At 47.2% G+C, this 25,281-nt stretch overlaps 1 protein-coding gene across 1 annotated transcript in view; it reads left to right on the forward strand.

Moving 5' to 3' along the window:
- The first annotated feature begins 2,982 nt into the window (after positions 1 to 2,982).
- The window catches only part of RSBN1L (round spermatid basic protein 1 like), a 104,934-nt gene continuing 82,635 nt past the window's right edge, over positions 2,983 to 25,281 (forward strand). The window contains exon 1 of the mRNA XM_069765132.1: positions 2,983 to 3,473. Coding sequence (XP_069621233.1) covers positions 3,035 to 3,473 — 439 coding nt within the window. The 5' untranslated portion in view covers positions 2,983 to 3,034. The remainder of the gene's footprint in view (positions 3,474 to 25,281) is intronic.

Genomic DNA, 25,281 nt, shown 5'->3' on the forward strand with positions numbered 1-25,281 from the left:
TGTCACAGGCTGATTGCCTCCATGCCACGCCGCATTGAAGCAGTCATTTCTGCAAAAGGATTCCCGACCAAGTATTGAGTGCATAACTGAACGTTATTATTTGTTGTTTTTTTTGTTTGATATTAAAAAACACTTTTATTTGATTGGATAGGTGAAATATGCTAATTTATTGAGACAACCCAAAAAACCTATCAGGAGTTGTATGCCAAAATCATCAGTATTAAAACAATAAAAGACCTGACAAATTTCAGTTGGTGGATAATGAATCTATAATATATGAAAGTTTAATTGTAATCATTACATTATGGTAAATAATGAAATTTAACACTATATGCTAATTTTTTTAGAAGGACCTGTATACTGCATTGGCTATGTTATATAGTACGTGGCTGTGTTATATACTGTGTGGCCTGTATTAACGCATCGGGAATTCTACAATATGTTTGTATATAGCAGTCACATAGTATATAGCACAGGCCACGTAGTATTTGTCTGCTATATACTACATCACTCCTATATACTACGTGGACTGTGCTATATATCATGTGGCTCATACATACATTTTCTAGAATACCCGATGCGTTAGAATCGGGCCACCATCTAGTTTTAAGCATAATCATTAAAGTAACTTTAAAAAAAAAAATTGCTGGTGTGTCGTTCTCAATTATCAAAAAATTTCCCGCAACATGCCAGGTTGAAAATTAAAAGCGAGTCTAAGGCCATGTTTACTTATTTCTATTAGTAATAAAAATCCAAAACACCCTACAAATAGGCTGAGGAAGGGCTATACCCCTCAATACACACGCTCCACAGAAACCGCCAACATACAGTGCATACAGCACAGCTTGAGGACAGAGCCTGCCATATCTCCGTGACAACGCCGTGCTACGTCCCATGTCCCCTCAGGTGAGTGCCGCGCTATACGTCCCGTGTCCCCTCAGGTGAGTGCCGCGCTATACGTCCCGTGTCCCCTCAGGTGAGTGCCGCGCTATACGTCCCGTGTCCCCTCAGGTGAGTGCCGCGCTATACGTCCCGTGTCCCCTCAGGTGAGTGCCGCGCTATACGGCCCGTGTCCCCTTAGGTGAGTGCCGCGCTATACGGCCCGTGTCCCCCTCCGGTGCGCGCCGCGCTATACGGCCCGTGTCCTCCTCAGGTGAGTGCCGCGCTATACGACCCGTGTCCCCCTCTGGTGTGTGCCGCGCTATACGGCCCGTGTCCCCCTCCGGTGCGCGCCGCGCTATACGTCCCGTGTCCCCTCAGGTGAGTGCCGCGCTATACGTCCCGTGTCCCCTCAGGTGAGTGCCGCGCTATACGGCCCGTGTCCCCTTAGGTGAGTGCCGCGCTATACGGCCCGTGTCCCCCTCCGGTGCGCGCCGCGCTATACGGCCCGTGTCCTCCTCAGGTGAGTGCCGCGCTATACGACCCGTGTCCCCCTCTGGTGTGTGCCGCGCTATACGGCCCGTGTCCCCCTCTGGTGTGTGCCGCGCTATACGACCCGTGTCCCCCTCAGGTAAGTGCCGCGCTATACGACCCGTGTCCCCCTCTGGTGTGTGCCGCGCTATACGACCCGTGTCCCCCTCTGGTGTGTGCCGCGCTATACGTCCCGTGTCCCCTCAGGTGAGTGCCGCGCTATACGTCCCGTGTCCCCTCAGGTGAGTGCCGCGCTATACGTCCCGTGTCCCCTCAGGTGAGTGCCGCGCTATACGTCCCGTGTCCCCTCAGGTGAGTGCCGCGCTATACGGCCCGTGTCCCCTTAGGTGAGTGCCGCGCTATACGGCCCGTGTCCCCCTCCGGTGCGCGCCGCGCTATACGGCCCGTGTCCTCAGGTGAGTGCCGCGCTATACGACCCGTGTCCCCCTCTGGTGTGTGCCGCGCTATACGGCCCGTGTCCCCCTCTGGTGTGTGCCGCGCTATACGACCCGTGTCCCCCTCAGGTAAGTGCCGCGCTATACGACCCGTGTCCCCCTCTGGTGTGTGCCGCGCTATACGACCCGTGTCCCCCTCTGGTGTGTGCCGCGCTATACGTCCCGTGTCCCCTCAGGTGAGTGCCGCGCTATACGTCCCGTGTCCCCTCCGGTGCGCGCCGCGCTATACGACCCGTGTCCCCCTCAGGTGAGTGCCGCGCTATACGACCCGTGTCCCCCTCAGGTGTGTGCCGCGCTATACGACCCGTGTCCCCCTCAGGTGAGTGCCGCGCTATACGACCCGTGTCCCCCTCAGGTGTGTGCCGCGCTATACGACCCGTGTCCCCCTCAGGTGAGTGCCGCGCTATACGACCCGTGTCCCCCTCAGGTGAGTGCCGCGCTATACGACCCGTGTCCCCCTCAGGTGAGTGCCGCGCTATACGACCCGTGTCCCCCTCAGGTGTGTGCCGCGCTATACGACCCGTGTCCCCCTCAGGTGTGTGCCGCGCTATACGACCCGTGTCCCCCTCAGGTGAGTGCCGCGCTATACGACCCGTGTCCCCCTCAGGTGAGTGCCGCGCTATACGACCCGTGTCCCCCTCAGGTGAGTGCCGCGCTAAACGGCCCGTGTCCCCCTCAGGTGAGTGCCGCGCTATACGGCCCGTGTCCCCCTCTGTTGTGTGCCGCGCTATACGGCCCGTGTCCCCCTCAGGTGCGCGCCGCGCTAACAGCCGAACGCCTCTTAAAAACATGCAGTCCCGGAAACAGTGACGAACAAAAACATCCGCTGTCCATTCAGCCAATGCTGCCAACCTTACGTAAGCACCAGGAGTTCTCTCCGGAACATGGAGCCGCACCCCACCCCCGTCCGTGTACGGCACAGCTCCTCCCCTCACTCCCCCTGTCAAAGCAACTCTTCTTCCCTCCGCGGCGATACTAACAAAATGGCCTCGGCTCCCATGCGCCTTTCCGACTCACATGCCGGGACACGCCTCTCTGGAGGCACGCGATTGGCAGTAATTGTTCAGAGCCCGCCCCATCCTCTGAACGCCATTGGTCGATTGCAGTAGACCCCGCCCACTACTCCTTGGCAGCTCGGCGGCGGAGTCTAGGCATCGCAGGAGCCCAAAATGGCGGAGCTGTGGAGTAGTGTTCGTGCTTCGCCAGCTGACAAACACGAAGCGCTGCCCAAACCCCGGGAGGTGATTGTGGTGAAATCCAGCGCGGAGGGGAAGCCTCGTCCGCCGACCTCCAGCACGAGCAGCCGTGACCTGCATCCCGCCAAGAGAATCCGGACGGAGGAGAAGGTTCCCAAGCCCAAGCGTGTGAATGGCGAGGGCGGAGGGGGCGGGAGCCATCGACCTGCTGCGGGCTATGCTACTCCAGCGACATGGAGCTCCCCGGTCGCGGCCAGCGGCACCCTGTCTCTCGCCCCGCCCGGCACTACCCGCTCCCCGCAGTCTGCACCCCCGCCCCAGAAGCCGAGGAAGCCCAGCGACAAGCGGGAGAGGAAGAAGCCGCGGCACGAAGATGGCGCCGGGGAGAACGGAGGTGTCCCGCCTGTCACCGGTGAGTGTCACCCTGCCCGGGACGTGCGTGCAGGTGGCGGCATCTCCTGTGCGTGCGACCGTGTACACTGCTGTCACTGCGGCCATTCATTGCTCGGGCACGGAGCCTGTCTGCTGTCATCATGGCTCCAGCAGTAGACAGCTCACAGTGACCGGCAGTGAGTGTGTGTACACCTCATCTAGTGTGTGTGTGTGTGTGTACACCTCATCTAGTGTGTGTGTGTGTACACCTCATCTAGTGTGTGTGTGTGTACACCTCATCTAGTGTGTGTGTGTGTACACCTCATCTAGTGTGTGTGTGTGTACACCTCATCTAGTGTGTGTGTGTACACCTCATCTAGTGTGTGTGTGTGTGTACACCTCATCTAGTGTGTGTGTGTGTACACCTCATCTAGTGTGTGTGTGTACACCTCATCTAGTGTGTGTGTGTGTACACCTCATCTAGTGTGTGTGTGTGTACACCTCATCTAGTGTGTGTGTGTACACCTCATCTAGTGTGTGTGTGTGTACACCTCATCTAGTGTGTGTGTGTGTGTGTGTACACCTCATCTAGTGTGTGTGTGTGTACACCTCATCTAGTGTGTGTGTGTGTGTACACCTCATCTAGTGTGTGTGTGTGTGTACACCTCATCTAGTGTGTGTGTGTGTGTGTGTACACCTCATCTAGTGTGTGTGTGTGTGTGTACACCTCATCTAGTGTGTGTGTGTGTGTGTACACCTCATCTAGTGTGTGTGTGTGTGTGTACACCTCATCTAGTGTGTGTGTGTGTGTGTGTGTGTACACCTCATCTAGTGTGTGTGTGTGTACACCTCATCTAGTGTGTGTGTGTACACCTCATCTAGTGTGTGTGTGTGTGTGTACACCTCATCTAGTGTGTGTGTGTGTACACCTCATCTAGTGTGTGTGTGTGTACACCTCATCTAGTGTGTGTGTGTGTACACCTCATCTAGTGTGTGTGTGTACACCTCATCTAGTGTGTGTGTGTGTGTACACCTCATCTAGTGTGTGTGTGTGTGTACACCTCATCTAGTGTGTGTGTGTACACCTCATCTAGTGTGTGTGTGTACACCTCATCTAGTGTGTGTGTGTACACCTCATCTAGTGTGTGTGTACACCTCATCTAGTGTGTGTGTGTGTACACCTCATCTAGTGTGTGTGTACACCTCATCTAGTGTGTGTGTGTGTACACCTCATCTAGTGTGTGTGTGTACACCTCATCTAGTGTGTGTGTGTGTACACCTCATCTAGTGTGTGTGTGTGTACACCTCATCTAGTGTGTGTGTGTACACCTCATCTAGTGTGTGTGTGTACACCTCATCTAGTGTGTGTGTGTACACCTCATCTAGTGTGTGTGTGTACACCTCATCTAGTGTGTGTGTGTACACCTCATCTAGTGTGTGTGTGTACACCTCATCTAGTGTGTGTGTGTACACCTCATCTAGTGTGTGTGTGTACACCTCATCTAGTGTGTGTGTGTACACCTCATCTAGTGTGTGTGTGTACACCTCATCTAGTGTGTGTGTGTACACCTCATCTAGTGTGTGTGTGTACACCTCATCTAGTGTGTGTGTGTACACCTCATCTAGTGTGTGTGTGTACACCTCATCTAGTGTGTGTGTGTACACCTCATCTAGTGTGTGTGTGTACACCTCATCTAGTGTGTGTGTGTACACCTCATCTAGTGTGTGTGTGTACACCTCATCTAGTGTGTGTGTGTACACCTCATCTAGTGTGTGTGTGTACACCTCATCTAGTGTGTGTGTGTACACCTCATCTAGTGTGTGTGTGTACACCTCATCTAGTGTGTGTGTGTACACCTCATCTAGTGTGTGTGTGTACACCTCATCTAGTGTGTGTGTGTACACCTCATCTAGTGTGTGTGTGTACACCTCATCTAGTGTGTGTGTGTACACCTCATCTAGTGTGTGTGTGTACACCTCATCTAGTGTGTGTGTGTACACCTCATCTAGTGTGTGTGTGTACACCTCATCTAGTGTGTGTGTGTACACCTCATCTAGTGTGTGTGTGTGTACACCTCATCTGGAGTGTGTGTGTGTGTGTGTACACCTCATCTGGAGTGTGTGTGTGTGTGTGTGTGTGTGTACACCTCATCTGGAGTGTGTGTGTGTACACCTCATCTGGAGTGTGTGTGTGTGTGTGTGTGTACACCTCATCTGGAGTGTGTGTGTGTGTGTACACCTCATCTGGAGTGTGTGTGTGTGTACACCTCATCTAGTGTGTGTGTGTGTGTACACCTCATCTGGAGTGTGTGTGTACACCTCATCTGGAGTGTGTGTGTACACCTCATCTGGAGTGTGTGTGTACACCTCATCTGGAGTGTGTGTGTACACCTCATCTGGAGTGTGTGTGTACACCTCATCTGGAGTGTGTGTGTGTGTGTGTACACCTCATCTGGAGTGTGTGTGTGTGTGTGTACACCTCATCTGGAGTGTGTGTGTGTGTGTACACCTCATCTGGAGTGTGTGTGTGTGTACACCTCATCTGGAGTGTGTGTGTGTGTGTACACCTCATCTGGAGTGTGTGTGTGTGTGTGTACACCTCATCTGGAGTGTGTGTGTGTGTGTGTGTACACCTCATCTGGAGTGTGTGTGTGTGTGTGTGTGTACACCTCATCTGGAGTGTGTGTGTGTGTGTGTACACCTCATCTGGAGTGTGTGTGTGTGTGTGTACACCTCATCTGGAGTGTGTGTGTGTGTGTGTACACCTCATCTGGAGTGTGTGTGTGTGTGTGTACACCTCATCTGGAGTGTGTGTGTGTGTGTGTGTACACCTCATCTGGAGTGTGTGTGTGTGTGTGTGTGTACACCTCATCTGGAGTGTGTGTGTGTGTGTGTACACCTCATCTGGAGTGTGTGTGTGTGTGTGTACACCTCATCTGGAGTGTGTGTGTGTGTACACCTCATCTAGTGTGTGTGTGTGTGTACACCTCATCTGGAGTGTGTGTGTACACCTCATCTGGAGTGTGTGTGTACACCTCATCTGGAGTGTGTGTGTACACCTCATCTGGAGTGTGTGTGTACACCTCATCTGGAGTGTGTGTGTGTGTGTGTACACCTCATCTGGAGTGTGTGTGTGTGTGTGTACACCTCATCTGGAGTGTGTGTGTGTGTGTACACCTCATCTGGAGTGTGTGTGTGTGTACACCTCATCTGGAGTGTGTGTGTGTGTGTACACCTCATCTGGAGTGTGTGTGTGTGTGTGTACACCTCATCTGGAGTGTGTGTGTGTGTGTGTGTACACCTCATCTGGAGTGTGTGTGTGTGTGTGTGTGTACACCTCATCTGGAGTGTGTGTGTGTGTGTGTACACCTCATCTGGAGTGTGTGTGTGTGTGTGTACACCTCATCTGGAGTGTGTGTGTGTGTGTGTACACCTCATCTGGAGTGTGTGTGTGTGTGTGTACACCTCATCTGGAGTGTGTGTGTGTGTGTGTACACCTCATCTGGAGTGTGTGTGTGTGTGTGTGTACACCTCATCTGGAGTGTGTGTGTGTGTGTGTGTACACCTCATCTGGAGTGTGTGTGTGTGTGTGTGTACACCTCATCTGGAGTGTGTGTGTGTGTGTGTGTACACCTCATCTGGAGTGTGTGTGTGTGTGTGTGTACACCTCATCTGGAGTGTGTGTGTGTGTGTGTGTACACCTCATCTGGAGTGTGTGTGTGTGTGTGTGTACACCTCATCTGGAGTGTGTGTGTGTGTGTGTACACCTCATCTGGAGTGTGTGTGTGTGTGTGTGTGTACACCTCATCTGGAGTGTGTGTGTGTGTGTGTACACCTCATCTGGAGCGTGTGTGTGTGTGTACACCTCATCTGGAGCGTGTGTGTGTACACCTCATCTGGAGCGTGTGTGTGTACACCTCATCTGGAGTGTGTGTGTGTGTGTGTGTACACCTCATCTGGAGTGTGTGTGTGTGTGTGTGTGTGTGTACACCTCATCTGGAGTGTGTGTGTGTGTGTGTGTGTACACCTCATCTGGAGTGTGTGTGTGTGTACACCTCATCTGGAGTGTGTGTGTGTGTGTGTGTGTGTACACCTCATCTGGAGTGCGCGTGTGTGTGTACACCTCATCTGGAGTGCGCGTGTGTGTGTACACCTCATCTGGAGTGCGCGTGTGTGTGTACACCTCATCTGGAGTGCGCGTGTGTGTGTACACCTCATCTGGAGTGCGCGTGTGTGTGTACACCTCATCTGGAGTGCGCGTGTGTGTGTACACCTCATCTGGAGTGCGCGTGTGTGTGTACACCTCATCTGGAGTGCGCGTGTGTGTGTACACCTCATCTGGAGTGCGCGTGTGTGTGTACACCTCATCTGGAGTGCGCGTGTGTGTGTACACCTCATCTGGAGTGCGCGTGTGTGTGTACACCTCATCTGGAGTGCGCGTGTGTGTGTACACCTCATCTGGAGTGTGTGTGTGTGTGTGTGTGTACACCTCATCTGGAGTGCGCGTGTGTGTGTACACCTCATCTGGAGTGCGCGTGTGTGTGTACACCTCATCTGGAGTGCGCGTGTGTGTGTACACCTCATCTGGAGTGCGCGTGTGTGTGTACACCTCATCTGGAGTGCGCGTGTGTGTGTACACCTCATCTGGAGTGTGTGTGTGTGTGTGTGTGTACACCTCATCTGGAGTGTGTGTGTGTGTGTACACCTCATCTGGAGTGTGTGTGTGTGTGTACACCTCATCTGGAGTGTGTGTGTGTACACCTCATCTGGAGTGTGTGTGTGTGTGTGTGTACACCTCATCTGGAGTGTGTGTGTACACCTCATCTGGAGTGTGTGTGTGTGTGTACACCTCATCTGGAGTGTGTGTGTGTGTACACCTCATCTGGAGTGCGCGTGTGTGTGTACACCTCATCTGGAGTGCGCGTGTGTGTGTACACCTCATCTGGAGTGCGCGTGTGTGTGTACACCTCATCTGGAGTGCGCGTGTGTATCTCAGTCCCATGTAACAGCTAGTTTGTGTATACATGTATGTGGCCCGTCTTGTGTGTGTAGATTATGTATATACGTATGTCATGTCCTGTGATGTGTATGTACCTCATCTGGTGTGTGTGTATAAATATATATGCACACTTATCCAAAAAATAAAGGGAACACTAAAATACCACATTCTAGATGTCGCATATTCCAGCTGCAAATCTTTATTCATTACATAGTGGAATGCATCGAGAACAATAAAACACAAAAATGATCAGATCAATATAAATCAAGATTAATATCCCATGGAGGTCTGGATTTGGAATAATGCTCATAATCAAATTGGAAAATCAATTTACAGGCTGATCCAACTTTATTGAGAATGCCTCAAGACAAGGAAACTATCCTCAGTAGTGTCTATGGCTTCCACATTCCTGTATGACCTCTACAACACCTGGGTATTCTCATGATGAGGCGGCAAATGTTCTCCTGAGGAATCTCCTCTAAGGGTACCGTCACACAGTGCAATTTTCATCGCTACGACGGTACGATCCGTGACGCTCCAGCGTCGTAACAATATCGCTCCAGCGTCGTAGACTGCTGTCACACTTTGCAATCTACGACGCTGGAGCGATAATTTCATGACGTATGTGCGATGTAGAAGCCGTTGGTTACTATGCGCACATCGTATACGATATATGTTACACCATGCAATCATGCCGCCACAGCGGGACACTAGACGACGAAAGAAAGTTTCAAACGATCTGCTACGACGTACGATTCTCAGCGGGGTCCCTGATCGCAGGGGCGTGTCAGACATTGCGATATCGCTCGAACGTCACAGATATATCGCTCGAACGTCACGAATCGTGCCGTCGTAGCGATCAAAATTTCACTGTGTGACGGTACCCTAAGATCTGGATTAAAGCACAAGTCCGCTCCTGGACTGTCTGAGGTGCCTTGGTGGATGGAACGAGACATGATGTCCCAAATGTGCTCAATTGGATTCAGGTCTGGGTAATAGGCAGACCAGTATAAAGCATCAATGCCTTTGTCAAGAAATAGTATTAATTTTCTTATTTACTTCAATTACACATACCTAGCTCTCAGCTGCAGTTTCCTCTGCCTGCATGTGCCTGTGTGTGATTTCACCTTTTCCTCCTCCCTCCCCTCTGCTATATAGCTGTAATGTGAGACCAATGTGCCAGCAACCTGCACTGAGTTTTAGGCTATATTCACACTTTGCGGATTTTGCTGCGGATCCGCAGCGGATTTGACCGCTGCGGATCCGCAGCAGTTTCCCATGAGTTTACATTTCAATGTAAACCTATGGGAAACAAAAATCCGCAGTGGAATCTGCAAAGTGTGCACATAGCCTTATGGCTTTCAGCTGAGAGGCTACGTTCACATTAGCGTTTTGCGTGTTTGCGTCGGGCGACGCAGCGGCGACGCATGCGTCATGCGCCCCTATATTTAACATGGGGGACACATGGACATGCGTTGTGCGACGCATGCGGTTTTTTTTGCCGCAAGCGTCGGGCGCAGAAAACACAACAAGTTGCATTTTTCTTGCGTCCAAATTTCAGCAAAAAACGACGCATGCGTTGCAAAACGCAGCGTTTTTGCGTGCGTTTTGGTGCGTTTTTATTTGCGTTGTGCGTTGCGTCACTGACGCAGCGGCGCACAACGCATATGTGAACGTAGCCAAAGCCAGTCCCTTGTCTGAAACCATGTGCTCCTTTGTGTATCATAGAGTTATTCAAGATGGAAGAATTCCACCCCAAATACACATAACTCTGAAAGTTATATATTTGGTATGTACAACAATAAGGCTCCTAACTGGTGGGTTTCGGGAGCCCAGCGTGTAGCAGAAATTGAGAAACGCAGTACTACATAACTGGGTCACCCAGCTACCCCATGTCTATGCTTAAACAAATCTCTAGGTCACGCTGAGCATAACGACACTGGTGTTCATCTTGCTACGAGGTTCATACGTCGAGATATGCGGGATGATGGTTTTTCATATCCTCAAGAAAGAGGAGTGCATTCCATAGCTCTGCCCACCCCATGAGGTCATCCAGGGGGAGAGACCCTTAGTTTTGGGCAAAAACTCAGAGCCCCAGACAAAGGGGGGTCTTTTGCCGGGGGATTAAGCCACGACAGGCTGTGCAATCTGACCTAAAGATAAGTGGGGTAAGTTCCCTCCCACGCCACCGCGTGGCGTACCATTGAATGATATGAAAGAACTGTAAGTGTTTTTTTTCAACTTTAATCCCTTTTTATTTGTCATCATCTGTATATACATCGTCTCATTTTATATTATCTCTTTACCCTTTTGTAAACACTGCCTACCTTTTTGGAGTAAAATATATAACATTATTAGCTTCATTTCTCCTTGCTCTATAACGTACTGTCACATCCTCTGAAGTGAATTATGCTACTAATTTGGGTTGGCTCCGGACTTGTTATTAATGAAGGAATCAGAGCTGGTGGCAGCGGATTTGTCCTGTGCGTTTGTGAGACCTTGTAACGATGGACGGCATTGATTATTGTTCCCACCTGAGTGGGAGTAGTTATACCGCCGTCGCTGCAGTCTGCTCCTTAGCCAGTACAAAGTAAGGCAGCCTTTCTGGCGACTATTTAACCTAGGTGTAGTACCCTGTCTGACCAGAGGGTAAGGGGGGTGGCAGAGAGCTACAAGTTCTAAACCGGAAGTGGGATATAGATAAATCCTCTTCAGAAAAGAACTGGGCAACCAAACAACCTCGTTTCATGACACATTGGTGTGAGCGGCGGGGATGATAGATATTCTCCCTGGGATCTGTGACGGCTTTTATCATGCTGGAACTGTTGACACACTTCCGCCACATGAGGCCTAGCATTGTCATGCATCAGAAGGAACCCAGGGGCCCACTGCACCTGCATATGGCCTTTCACAGTGTCTCTGAGCGTCTCATCCCTGTACTTAATGGCAGGGTACCTCTGGCTATCACATGGAGAACCGTGCGGCCCTCCAAAGAAATACCTCCCCACACGATTACTGACCCACTGTCATACTGGAGGATGTTGCAGGCAGCAGAACGTTCTCCACAGCATCTCCAGACTGTCACGTCTGTCACGAGCTCAGTGTGAACCTGCTCTCATCCATAAAGATCACAGGGCACCAATGCCAAATCTGCCAATCATGGTGTTCTCTTGCAAATGCCTATCGCCCTGCACGGTGTTGGGTTGTAAGCGCAACACCCACTTGTGGACGTCAGGCCCTCTTACCACACTCATGGAGTCTGTTTTTGACAGTTTGAGCAGACTCATGGTTGTTAGTTACCTGCTGGGGGTCATTTTGCAGGGCTCTGGCACTGCTCCTCCTGTTCCTCCTTGCACAAAGGAGGAACTAGCAGTCCTGCTGCTGCGTTGTTGCCCTCCTACGGCCCCCTACATGTCTCCTGGTATACTCACCTGTCTTCTGGTATCTGCTCCATGCTCTGGACATTGTGCTGATGGACACAGCTACCCTTCTTGCCACAGCTCACATTGAAGTGCTATCCTGGATAAGCTGCATTACCTGAGCAACTTCTGTGGGTTGTAGACACTGCTTTATGCTACTGTACCTATATGGGTGAGAGCAATGACAAAATGCTAAAGTAGCCAAAAAGGATGAGAACTGAAAAATGGTCTGTGGTCATGCCCTGCACAACTGCTCTTTTATAGGGTTGTCTTGCTAATTGCCTGTCATTTCTACCTGTTGTCTGTTCTATTTTCAGTACAGCAGGAGGAATTGATTCAAAATCTGTGTTGCTTCATAACTGGACAGGTTGATTTCACAGAAGGGTGATTGACTTGGAGTTACATTATTTTGTTTAAGGGTATGCTCCCACAGTCAGTAAATGCTGCGGTTTGAACACTGCATACCTCCACAGCGGCCAGATTTTGCAGCATAATGGATGGGATTTCTAGAAATCCTATACCAACTATGCTTGCATCGGCACCTGTGGCTTCGCTGCAGAGACTTACAAGCGGCACGTCTTTCCAGACCGCAGCATGTCTATCTGGCGGAGACTCGAATATCTTGCGGAGATTAGAGTCTCCGCAAGATAAATGTCACCTGTACAATGTATTGGACGTTGTGATTCCGCACGGGGAAAATGTTCTACAAAGAAAGAATGCTTTCACAAATAGAAGTATTAAGGGGAAGATCTTGCTGGACCCTGGATGAATATCTGCTCTCCCCCCTTCTTTTTATTTTTTAACAATATCAAGGTACCGTATATACTTGAGTATAAACCGACCCGAGTATAAGTTGAGACCCCTAATATTGACACAAAAAACTGAAAACTTAATGACTCGAGTATAAGCCTAGGGTGAAAAATACAGCAGCTACCGGTAAATGTCAAAAATAAAAATAGATACCAATAAAAGTAAAATTAATTGAGATATCAGTAGTTTGTGTTTTTTTGACTATCCATATTGAATCAGGAGCCACATATAATGCTCCATATAGTTCATGATGGGTGCTATAAGATGCTCCATAATAAAATACGCTCCATAATAAAATACGCCCCATATAATGCTCCCTGCAGTTTATGATGGGCCCCTTAAGATGCTCCATACAGACATTTGCCCCATATAATGCTGCACATGGCCCCATAAGATGTTCCATAGAAATATTTGCCCCATATGCTGTTGCTGCTATTTAAAAAAAAAAAATAAAAAAATCACATACTCACATTTCGTCGCTCAGGCCCCCGGCACTTGCTATACTCACCTTTCCCATTCCACCGTCGGCGCTGTGTCTTCTGCATCCTCCGCACTGATGCTCAGGCAGAGAGCGGTGCACACACTAATGGCTTCATCGTGCCCTCTGACCTGAGCGTCACTGCAGAGGACGCAGAAGACACAGCGGCGCCGATGGTGGAATGAGGGACAGATGAATATTGTGCAATGCCCCCATACTCACCTGCTCCTGGCGCGCTCCCTGCATGTCCCTGGTTCTCCAGGCGCCGGTAGCTTCTTCCTGTATTGAGCTGTCATATGGTACCGCTCATTACAGTAATTAATATGCGGCTCCACCCCTATGGGAGTGGAGTTGGGTCCATATTCATTACTGTAATGAGCGGTACCATGTGACCGCTCAATACAGGAAGAAGCTGTCAGCGCCCGGAGAACCAGGAAAATGCAGGGACCGAGCCAGGAGCAGGTATGATTAGACAGCTGTCGCTCCACCTCCCCTGCCGACCCCTGGGATGACTCGAGTATAAGCCCAGAGGGGCAATTTCAGCCTTAAAAAATGGGCTGAAATTCTTGGCTTATACTCGAGTATATGCGGTATTTTAAAAACGTCTAGAGCCCACTTTCCTGAAAATGGAAGACCCCTTAAACAATTTATCATTTAACAAAAAGAGAAGCCTAAATTAGTCTGTCCACTATTTTTGATAGCCTATCCTTAGAAGATGGAGCTGCTGTGTTCTGGCAGCATCTGAGAGCGGTTCTGGCTGCCACCGGTAACGGCTGATTGGTGGAGTGATGGGTGTTTCACTTCCTAAGGATAGATTATCGATAGAAAAGTAGTTGCCAATCCCTTTTAAATCAATATTATTGTGACTACCATATCAAAATGGCATCAAACATTTTGGAAATCTAAGCACAGATCTTCTGTGGATGTAGGCCTTCTCCAGTCTTTCTGTTACTTCATGTAATCCAGACAGACTTGATGCTGAGATCAGCGCTTTGTGGGGGCCATGTCGTCATATCTAGGACTTCTTATTCTTCTTTACACTGAAGTTACCATAGTAATGACATTGGAGTTATGGTTGGAGTCGTTGTCCTGCTGCAGAATCCATTTGGACCCAATTAGACGCCTCACTGATGGCATTGCATGATGGATAAATATCTGCCTGTATATCTCAGCATTGAGGACACCAAAAAATGATCAACGTTGAGGACTCTGAGATTGGTCAAAGAAACTTAGTGCAGCACATGATGGACATATGCTTACTTCACTTTGAAGTCTGAAGATGTACAGCAGTGTCATCAACTCAGAATCGGCAGCAACAAAGAGGGCCAAACTGCCCACCCACTGTTAGAAATCTGCTCAAAAGTGGTCTTCATTGAAGAGCTGCGACCATAAAAAAAAAAAAAAGTCCCTTTGATGTGGAAACAAGTCCAAGCAACTCGGCTACAAAAAAACACAGGAACTAGGGGGCCAAAAAATGGCAGCAGTAGCTTTCAATTGATGAATCAAAATGTTAAATATTTGTGATGGTGTTTACTGAAGGGCTGGAGAGTGATACAATGAGTGTTTGCAGGCAACGGTGTTCTATGGTGGAGGCGCCACTCAAGTTTGGTACTAAATCCCCAACTCCATCTCACCAAATGGAGTTGTGGATTTGGTCAGAATTAATGGTGTCCTCATTGCTGAGAGATACAGGCCGCTACTTATCCATCATATACCACCATCAGGGAGCCGTCTGATTGGCTCCAAATGTATTCTGCATCAGGACAACCCCAAACATACAGCCACTGACATTTAGAAGTATCTTCAGTGTAAAGAACAAGAAATCCTGGAAGTGATGATATGGCCCCACAGAGCCCTGATCTCAACATACACTCTGTATAGGATTACATGAGGAGACAGAAAGATTTGTGCAAGTCTATAGCACCAAAAGATCTGTTGTTACTTCTCTAAGACGATCCTTCAAAACTGAATAAATGTACCTTGAAAAGTTGATGCCGTTTTGAGGGCAAAGTGTGGTCACCAAGTATTGATTTTTATTAAGGTTTGTAATTTTCGCGTAATCTGCATTTTTTTAAATTGATAACAAACTGAGCATTTCTAATTTTGAAATCATTCTTTGCAGCATTCTTTCCACCCCTGCCTGAAACCTTTGCACAGTACTCTGTACCTCATCTAGTCTCATTTGGTGTGTATAAGTAGGTACCTTACCTCACACTTATCTATTTTGGGTTCTGCTCCCATCACACTATCTATAAAACATGGAGATTGCCATGTTGTGCATGGCCTCTGATCTGCAGATAGCACTTTGTAGAACAGGTCTACTATCATCTACTCTGTTCTCCTTTCTTTCTATGCATTGGAGAGTCCAGCTGGTGGTCTTAATCTTGACAGATTTTTGCACAGTAATATAGGGAAAGCTATTAACCCCAACCCCTTCCCCCCAAAGCCTGTTTTCACCTTCATGACCAGTCCAATTTTTACAATTCTGACCATTGTCACTTTGAGGTAGTAACTCTGGAACGCTTCAACAGATCCCACTGATTCTGAGATATTCTCATGACATATTGTACTTCATGTTAGTGGTAAAATTTCCATGACATGCGTTTATTTGTGAAACAAATTGGAAATTTAGCGAAAATGTAGCAATTCTCAAAATGTTACATTTTATGCCCTTAAACCAGAGCTTTATGTCACACAGAATAGTTAATAACATTTCACACATGTCTACTTTACATCAGCACAATTAAAGAAGTTTATTAACACTTCAGGTGCTTCACAGAAGTGAATGGAATATGGAAGTAGAAAATAAACATTTTAACGTTTTTTCACCAACATTTTTTAGTTTAGATCAAAATATTTTAATTTTCACAAGGGTTGCAGGAAAAAATGGACCACAAAATTAGTTGTGCACTTTCTCCTGAGCATGCCGACACCCTATATGTGGAGAAAAAACACTGTATGGTTAGCACATTGAACTACCAGGTTCTTCACAGAAGTTTATAACATTGAGCTGTGAAAATAAAAAAAATCACATTTTCCCCAAAATGTTATTTTAGCCCCAAATTATTTTTTCATAAGGTTAACAGGAGAAAATGGAACCCAAAATTTGTTGTGCAATTTTACTCAGATTAACCCATATGTGGGGGTAAATTTACTGTTTGGTTGCATGGCAGGGCCCAAAAAGGAATGAATGTCATGTGTCCTTTGGAGAGCCCCTGATGTGCCTAAAAATAATAATAATAATAATTTTATATAGCGCCAACATATTCCACACCGCTTTACAAATTATAGAGGGGACTTGTACAGACAATATACATTACAGCATAACAGTAATCACAGTTCAAAATAGATACCAAGAGGAATGAGGGCCCTGCTCGCAAGCTTACAAACTATAAGGAAAAGGGGAGACACGAGAGGTGGATGGTAACAATTGCTTTAGTTAGTCGGACCAGCCATAGTGTAAGGCTCAGGTGTTCATGTAAAGCTGCATGAACCAGTTAACTGCCTAAGTATGTAACAGTATAGACACAGAGGGCTATTAACTGCATAAAGTGTATGAGAACATGATGCGAGGAACCCAATTATGTTTTGTTTTTTTTATTTTTTGAATGGGCCACACAGGGATAGTTAGGTTAATGCGTTGAGGCGGTAGGCCAATCTGAACAAATGAGTTTTTAGGGCACGCTTAAAACTGTGGGGATTGTGGATTAATCGTATTAACCTAGGTAGTGCATTCCAAAGAATCGGCGCAGCACGTGTAAAGTCTTGGAGACGGGAGTGGGAGGTTCTGATTATTGAGGATGCTAACCTGAGGTCATTTGCGGAGCGGAGGGCACGGGTAGGGTGGTAGACTGAGACCAGAGAGGAGATTTAGGATGGTGCTGAGCCATGGAGTGCTTTGTGGATGAGGGTAGTAGTTTTGTACTGGATTCTTGACTGGATGGGTAACCAGTGTAATGACTGGCACAAGGTAGAGGCATCGGTGTAACGGTTGGTGAGGAATATGATCCTGGCTGCAGCATTCAGGACAGATTGGAGCGGGGAGAGTTTGGTAAGAGGGAGGCCAATTAGTAGAGAGTTACAATAGTCCAGACGAGAATGAATAAGTGAAACAGTAAGAGTTTTTGCAGAGTCGAAAGTAAGAAAAGAGCGAATTCTAGAAATGTTTTTTGAGATGCAGATAAGAGCGAGCGAGCCATTGATCGGATGTGGGGGGTGAATGAAAGCACGGAATCAAGTATGACCCCAAGGCAGCTGGCATGTTGCTTTGGAGTAATGGTGAAACCACATACGGAGTTGGCAATGTCAGGCAAAGGTAGGTTAATAGAGGGAGAAAACACGAGGAGTTCAGTTTTTGACAGGTTCAGTTTCAGATAGAGGGAGGACATGATGTTCGAGACAGCGGTAAGACAATCACTGGTGTTTACTAAAAAAAGGTCAGCGTGATAACAGGAGAAGTGTATAATTGGGTGTCATCAGTATAGAGATGGTACTGGAAACCAAATCTACTGATTGTTTGTCCAATAGGGGCAGAATACAAAGAGAAGAGGGGGCCTAGGACTGATCCTTGAGGATCCCCAACAGTAAGGGGAAGGTGAGAGGAGGAGGAACCAGCAAAAGATACAGTGAAGGAGCCGTCAGAGAGATAGGAGGAGTACCAGGAGAGAATGGTGTCCTTGAGGCTGATGGAGCGGAGCATAGTGAGGAGGAGCTGATGATCCACAGTGTCGAATGCTGCGGAGAGATCCAAAAGAATTAGCATGGAGTAGTGACCATTAGATTTAGCTGTTAGTAGGTCATTAGAGACTTTAGTGAGGGCAGTTTCAATAGAGTGTAAAGAGCGGAAACCAGATTGAAGAGGGTCTAGAAGAGAGTTATCTGAGAGATAGCGGGTAAGACGGGAGTGGACCAGGCGCTCGAGGAGTTTAGAGATGAAGGGAAGATTAGAGACAGGTCTATAATTAGCAGCACAGTTTTGATCGAGGGATGGTTTTTTTAAGTAATGGATGTATGATGGCCTGCTTAAATGAAAATGGAAAAATACCGGAAGTGAGAGAAAGGTTGAATATTTTTGTGAGGTGACAGCCGGGGAAAGGGACTGGAGGAGATGTGATGGAATGGGGTCACTGGTGCAAGTGGTTGAGCGAGAAGATGCAAGGAGCCTGATTACTTCTTCTGTAACTGGTTCAAAGTCAGAGAGTGAACTAGATGCAGTGGGGGAGGGAGGACAGTGCATGGTATGAAGAGATTGGGAGATGATTTCCTGTCGAATGTGGTCAATTTTTTCTTTGAAGTAATTGGCCCGATCGTCAGCACGGAGATCTGTGGTTGGGGCCTGCACTCTTGGGTTGAGTAGGAACTGGAAAGTGTCAGAGACGTTTAGGGTTATTGGACAGCGAGGTGATGAGGGTGTTGAAATAGGTTTGTTTGGAGAGGTGAAGGGCAGAGTTGTGTGTTTTTAGAATGAACTTATAACGGATGAAATCTTCGGGTAGATTAGATTTTCTCCACAGACGTTCGGCGCACCTGGAGCACCGCTGCAGGAAACGTGTTTGCAGCGTGTGCCACGGTTGTCGCCGTCTGCTGAGTTTTTATGTATAGGAGGTGCAATTTCATCCAGGGCACTTTGCAGGGTTTCATTGTAATGCTTCAGAGCAGAATCAGGACATGAGATGGAGGAGATTGGGGCCAATGAGGACTGCAAGTTCTTCATAAGTTTCTAGGTGTTAATGGCCTGTATGTTTCTATAAGTGTGGAAAGTGGGGGTGACCTGAGCAGGATGGCAGTTCTTAATAGAGAATGAAAGAAGGTTGTGGTCAGAGAGCGGGAGAGGGGAGTTTGTGAAATCATCCACTGAGCAAAGCCGGGAGAAGACCAAGTCGAGGGAGTTTCCATCTTCATGCGTTGGAGAGTTAGTATGCTGCGAGAGGCCGAAAGAGGAGGTTAGAGATAAAAGGTGAGAAGCAGATGGGGAGAGGGGAGAAGCAATGGGGATGTTGAAATCACCCATGATGAGGGTGGGGGTGTCACAGGAGAGAAAGTGTGGAAGCCCGGTGGCAAAGTGATCCAGGAACTGATGAGGGGCCGGGAGGACGATACACCACCGCCACTCGCATGGAGAAGGGAATGTAGAGTCTGACAGCATGGACCTCAAAAGAAGGGAAGACAAGTGAGGGTACTTGGGGGATAACTTGGAAGGTACATTTGGGTGAAAGGAGCAGACCAACGCCTCCACCTGCTCTGTTGTCCGATCTTGGGGTATGAGAGAAATGAAGTCCACCAAATAAAAGAGCAGCAGCAGCGGTGGTGTCTGACTGCTGGATCCAGGCTTCAGTAAGGGCCAGGAGATTAAGAGAATTAGAAAGGAAGAAGTCATGGATGAAGGAGAGTTTATTACACACAGAGCGAGAATTCCAAAGGGCACAATTGAAAAAGACAGAAGGCTTGCATGGAATATTAATAAGGTTAGAGGGGTTTCTGAGTGTAGCATTTGGGAGGTTTGACTGGCTATATAACATGGGGGGCCGGGGTTGGGAGAGATGTCTCCAGCGACTAGGAGAAGGAGGATAGAAAGATTGAGCAGATGGTTAAGTGATTTGTGAGAGCATCTCTTGTGTTGGATGGTGGGACTGAATGGATCTGTGCTGTTGAGCAATGTGAACAGAGCATAAGTGCTATACAGTCATAGCCAAAATTTTTGAGAATGACACCAAAATTATATTTTCACATGATATGCTGCCCTCTGGTTTTTATTAGTGTTTGTCTGATATTTATATCACATACAGAAATATAATTGCAATCATATTATGAGTACCAATAGGTTATATTGACAGAATGAGTTAATGCAGCAAGTCAATATTTGCAGTGTTGACCCTTCTTCTTCAAGACCTCTGCAATTCTCCCTGGCATGCTCTCAATCAACTTCTGGAACAAATCCTGACTGATAGCAGTCCATTCTTGCATAATCAATGCTTGCATTTTGCCAGAATTTGTTGGTTTTTGTTTGTCCACCCGTCTCTCGATGATTGACCACAAGTTCTCAATGGGATTAAGATCTGGGGAGTTTCCAGGCCATGGACCCAAAATCTCTGTTTTGTTCCATGAGCCATTTAGTTATCACCTTTGCTTTATGGCAAGGTGCTCCATCATGCTGGAAAAGGCATTGTTGGGCGCCAAACTGCTCTTGGACGGTTGGGAGAAGTTGCTCTTGGAGGACATTCTGGTACCATTCTTTATTCATGGCTGTGTTTTTAGGCAAGACTGTGAGTGAGCCGATTCCCTTGGCTGAGAAGCAACCCCACACATAAATGGTTTCAGGATGCTTTACAGTTGGCATGAGACAAGACTGGTGGTAGCGCTCACCTCTTCTTCTCCGAATAAGCTGTTTTCCAAATGTCCCAAACAATCGAAAAGGGGATTCATCAGAGAAAATGACTTTGCCCCAGTCCTCAGCAGTCCACTCCCTGTACCTTTTGCAGAATATCAGTCGGTCCCTGATGTTTTTTCTGGAGAGAAGTGGCTTCTTTGCTGCCCTCCTTGATACCAGCCCTTGCTCAAAGAGTCTCCGCCTCACAGTGCATGCAGAAGCACTCACACCAGCCTGCTGCCATTCCTGAGCAAGCTCGGCACTGCTGGTAGTCCGATCCCGCAGCTGAAACAGTTTTAAGATACGGTCCTGGCGCTTGCTGGTCTTTCTTGGGCACCCTTGTTGTGAATTCTGTTGTCGGGCTCCCTCTTGTGGTCATGAATGGTACTTCGGCTGGTTCTGTCCATGGACTTCCTCTGGTGGGTGTTTCTGAGTTTCCTTCCACAGGTGACGAGGTTAATTCGTTAGCAGGCTGCTCTATTTGACTCCACTTAGATCTTTGCTCCATGCCACCTGTCAATGTTCCAGTATTGGTCTAGTTCACTCCTGGATTGTTCTTGTGACCTGTCTTCCCAGCAGAAGCTAAGTTCCAGCTTGTATTTCTTTGGTTTGCTATTTTTCTGTCCAGCTTGCTATTTTTATTGTCTTGCTTACTGGAAGCTCTGGGACGCAGAGGGAGCTCCTCCGCACCGTGAGTCGGTTATTCTTAGCTTCCGGCGTCCAGTGCAGCATTACTGATGCTCGCCATGCTCCCGGCAGCTGCCGTTCCCAGTATTGCATTGCGAAATGACCCGTTGACGTCGCCGCTACGTCATCAGAGGTCATTGCACGCAAGGCATTACTGGGAACGCCATTTGCCGGGAGCATGGCAAGCATCAGTAACGCTGCACGGAACGCCGGAAGCTAAGAATATTGCGATTTTTTTTTTTATTTTTTATTTTTTTTTATTTTTTTTTTATTTTTAACCTGGGTTGTGTTGTGTATGCGTTTTCGCAGTGGAAAACCACTGCGAAGACGCATACACAACAGGTGCACATAGCCTTGACTGGTTCGTCAGAAAAGCGGGCCCAGTGCATACGTTTTTACAATCTGCACAGGATTCGTCACTTCGACATTTAAACGGATCCTGTGCAGATTGTAAGAACGGAAGCGTGAAAGAAGCCTTAGCCACAAACCTCACTGATTCCACTGAAGCCTCTGCCATGAATTGTGTCCCACCAGTTAACCACTTCAGTGAACACCGTGTAAAAAACAAACAAAAAAACACGAGGCAAACTATGCTTTTTCATCATATTGCAACAAAAAGTGGAATAAAACTTCATCAAAATGACAAATGTAAATAAAACGGCATCTCTAAAACGATTAAAAAGCTATAGTCAGAATAAAGCAATGAAAATATAATTTTTTTTTCTATAAAAAATATCACCAAAACACAAAAAAAACACTAAATGTGGTAATACTAGCTCGAAGAATAAAGCTGCTGTATCAATTTTACCACCCGTACAGCATTAAAAAAATCCTGAATTGCTGGTTTTTGTTCATTCTGCCTCCCAAAAATCTGAATAGACAGCGATAAGTCATGTACACAGAAATGATACCAATAAAAATATCACATCATCCCTCACATGACTGTCAGCAGAAATATGGAAAAATTAGTTTTCAAAATGTTACAATGCAAAAACTAGCTTTTCCAAAAGAAAAAAGTGTTAGTCTGTGACAGCAGTAAAACAGAAAAAAATATATAAATCTGGTATCGCTGTAGTCTCACTGACCCAAAGAATAAAGTTGTTTTATCACTTACACCGCATGAGGAACGACGTAAAAAAATAATGCAGCCAATTCGTCACCTGCTGTTTATGTGCTCATTCTGCTTATCACAGAAAGGCTCGGCACATTTATCCTGAGTTTTGCGTTCAGCGCTTACAACGGGGATTCCATATACAGTACAGACCAAAAGTTTGGACACACCTTCTCATTTAACCCCTTCACCCCCGGAGCTTTTTTTCGCTTTTTCATTTTCGTTTTTTGCTCCCCTCCTTCCCAGAGCCATAACTTTTTTTGTTTTTCTGTCAATATGGCCATGTGAGGGCTTATTTTCTGCGGGACGAGATGTACTTTTGAACGATACCATTGATTTTACCATGCCATGTAACAGAAAACGGGAAAAAAATTCCAAGTGTGATGAAATTGCAAAAAAAGTGCAATCTCACACTTGTTTTTTGTTTGGCTTTTTTGCTAGGTTCACTAAATGCTAAAACTAACCTGCCATTATGATTCTCCAGGTCATTACGAGTTCATAGACACCAAACATGTCTAGGTTATTTTTTTATCTAAGTGGTGAAAAAAAATTCCAAATTTTGCTAAAAAGAAAAAAAAAAAAAAAAATGCGCAATTTTCCGATACCCGTAGAGTCTCCAATTTTCGTGATCTGGGGTCAGGTGAGGGCTTATTTTTTGCGTGCCGAGCTGGCGTTTTTAATGATACCATTTTGGTGTAGATACGTTCTTTTGATCGCCCGTTATTGCATTTTAATGCAATGTCGCGGCGACCAAAAAAACGTAATTTTGGCGTTTTGATTTTTTTTCTCGCTACGTCATTTAGCGGTCAGGTTAATCCTTTGTTTTTATTGATAGATCGGGCGATTCTGAACGCGGCAATACCAAATATGTGTATGTTTGATTTTTTTTTTTAATTGTTTTATTTTGATTGGGGCGAAAGGGGGGTGATTTGAACTTTTATATATTTTTTTATTTTTTTAATATTTTTAATCACTTTTTTTTAAAATTTTGGCGTGCTTCAATAGCCTCCGTGGGAGGCTAGAAGCATGCATAACTCGATCGGCTCTGCTACATAGAGGTGAAGCACAGATCACCTCTATGTAGCAGAAATGCAGGGTTGCTTTGAACGCCGACCACAGGGTGGCGCTCAAAGCAATCGGCCATCAACAACCATGGAGGTCTCAAGGAGACCTCTGGTTGTTATGGCGATGCACAACTGACCCCCGATCATGTGACGGGGGTCCGCAGTGCGAGCACTTCCGGCCGCGCGGCCGGGAGCGCTAGTTAAATGCCGCTGTCGGCGCTTGACGGCGGCATTTAACTAGTTAATGGGCGCGGGCGGATCACGATTCCGCTCACGCTCATTGCGCGCACATGTCAGCTGTACAAAACAGCTGACATGTCGCGGCTTTGAGGTGGGCTCACCGCCGGAGCCCACCTCAAAGCAGGGGATCTGCCAGCTGACGTACTATTCCGTCAGCTGGCAGAAAGGGGTTAAAGATTTTTCTGTATTTTCATGACTAAGAAAATTGTACGTTCACACTGAAGGCATCAGAACTATGAATTAACACATGTGGAATTGTATACTTAACAAAAAAGTGTGAAGCAACTGAAAATACGTCTTATATTCTAGGTTCTTCAAAGTAGCCACCTTTTGCTCTGACTGCTTTGCACACTCTTGGCATTCTCTTGATGAGCTTCAAGAGGTAGTCTCCGGGAATGGTCTTCCAACAATCTTGGAGTTCCCAGAGATGCTTGGCACTTGTTAGCCCTTTTGCCTTCATTCTGCGGTCCAGCTCACCCCAAACCATCTCGATTAGGTTCAGGTCTGGTGACTGTGGAGGCCAAGTCATCTGGCGTAGCACCCCATCACTCTCCTTCTTGGTCAAATAGCCCTTACACAGCCTGGAGGTGTGTTTGGGGTCATTGTCCTGTTGAAAAATAAGTGATGGTCCAACGCAAACCGGATGGAATTGCATGCCGCTGCAAGATGCTGTGGTAGCCATGCTGGTTCAGTATGCCTTCAATTTTGAATAAATCCCCAACAGTGTCACCAGCAAAGCACCCTCACACCTCCTCTTCCATGCTTCACGGTGGGAACCAGGCATGTAGGGTCCATCCGTTCACCTTTTCTGCGTCGCACAAAGACACGGTGGTTGGAACCAAAGATCTCAAATTTGGATTCATCAGATCAAAGCACAGATTTCCACTGGTCTAATGTCCATTCCTTGTGTTCTTTAGCCCAAACAAGTCTCTTCTGCTTGTTGCCTGTCCTTAGCAGTGGTCTCCTAGCAGCTATTTTACCATGAAGGCCTGCTGCACCAAGACTCCTAACAGTTGTTGTAGAGATGTGTCTGCTGCTAGAACTGTGTGTGGCATTGACCTGGTCTCTAATCTGAGCTGCTGTTAACCTTGAATTTTTGCGGCTGGTGACTCAGATAAACTTATCCTCAGAATCAGAGGTGACTCTTGGTCTTCCTTTCCTGGGGCGGTCCTCATGTGAGCCAGTTTCTTTGTAGCGCTTGATGGTTTTTGCCACTGCACTTGTGGACACTTTAAAAGTTTGCCCAATTTTTCAGATTGACTGACCTTCATTTCTTAAAGTAATGATGGCCACTCGTTTTTCTTTACTTATCTATCTATGTATCCACCAGACTTCCTCACAACACAACTGATGGTCCCAACCCCATTTATAAAGCAATAAATCCCACTTATTAAACCTGACAGGGCACACCTGTGAAGTGAAAACCATTCCCGGTGACTACCTCATGAAGCTCATCAAGAGAATGCCAAGAGTGTGCAAAGCAGTCAAAGTAAAAGGTGGCTACTTTGAATAACCTAAAATATAAGACACATTTTCAGTTGTTTCACACTTTTTTGTTAAGTATATAATTCCACATGTGTTAATTCATAGTTTTGATGCCTTCAGTGTGAATGTACAATTTTCATAGTCATGAAAATACAGAAAAAGCTTTAAATGAGGTGTGTCCAAACTTTT

Source organism: Ranitomeya imitator, chromosome 4, assembly GCF_032444005.1.
Source record: "Ranitomeya imitator isolate aRanImi1 chromosome 4, aRanImi1.pri, whole genome shotgun sequence".
In the NCBI taxonomy this organism is placed as follows: domain Eukaryota; kingdom Metazoa; phylum Chordata; class Amphibia; order Anura; family Dendrobatidae; genus Ranitomeya; species Ranitomeya imitator.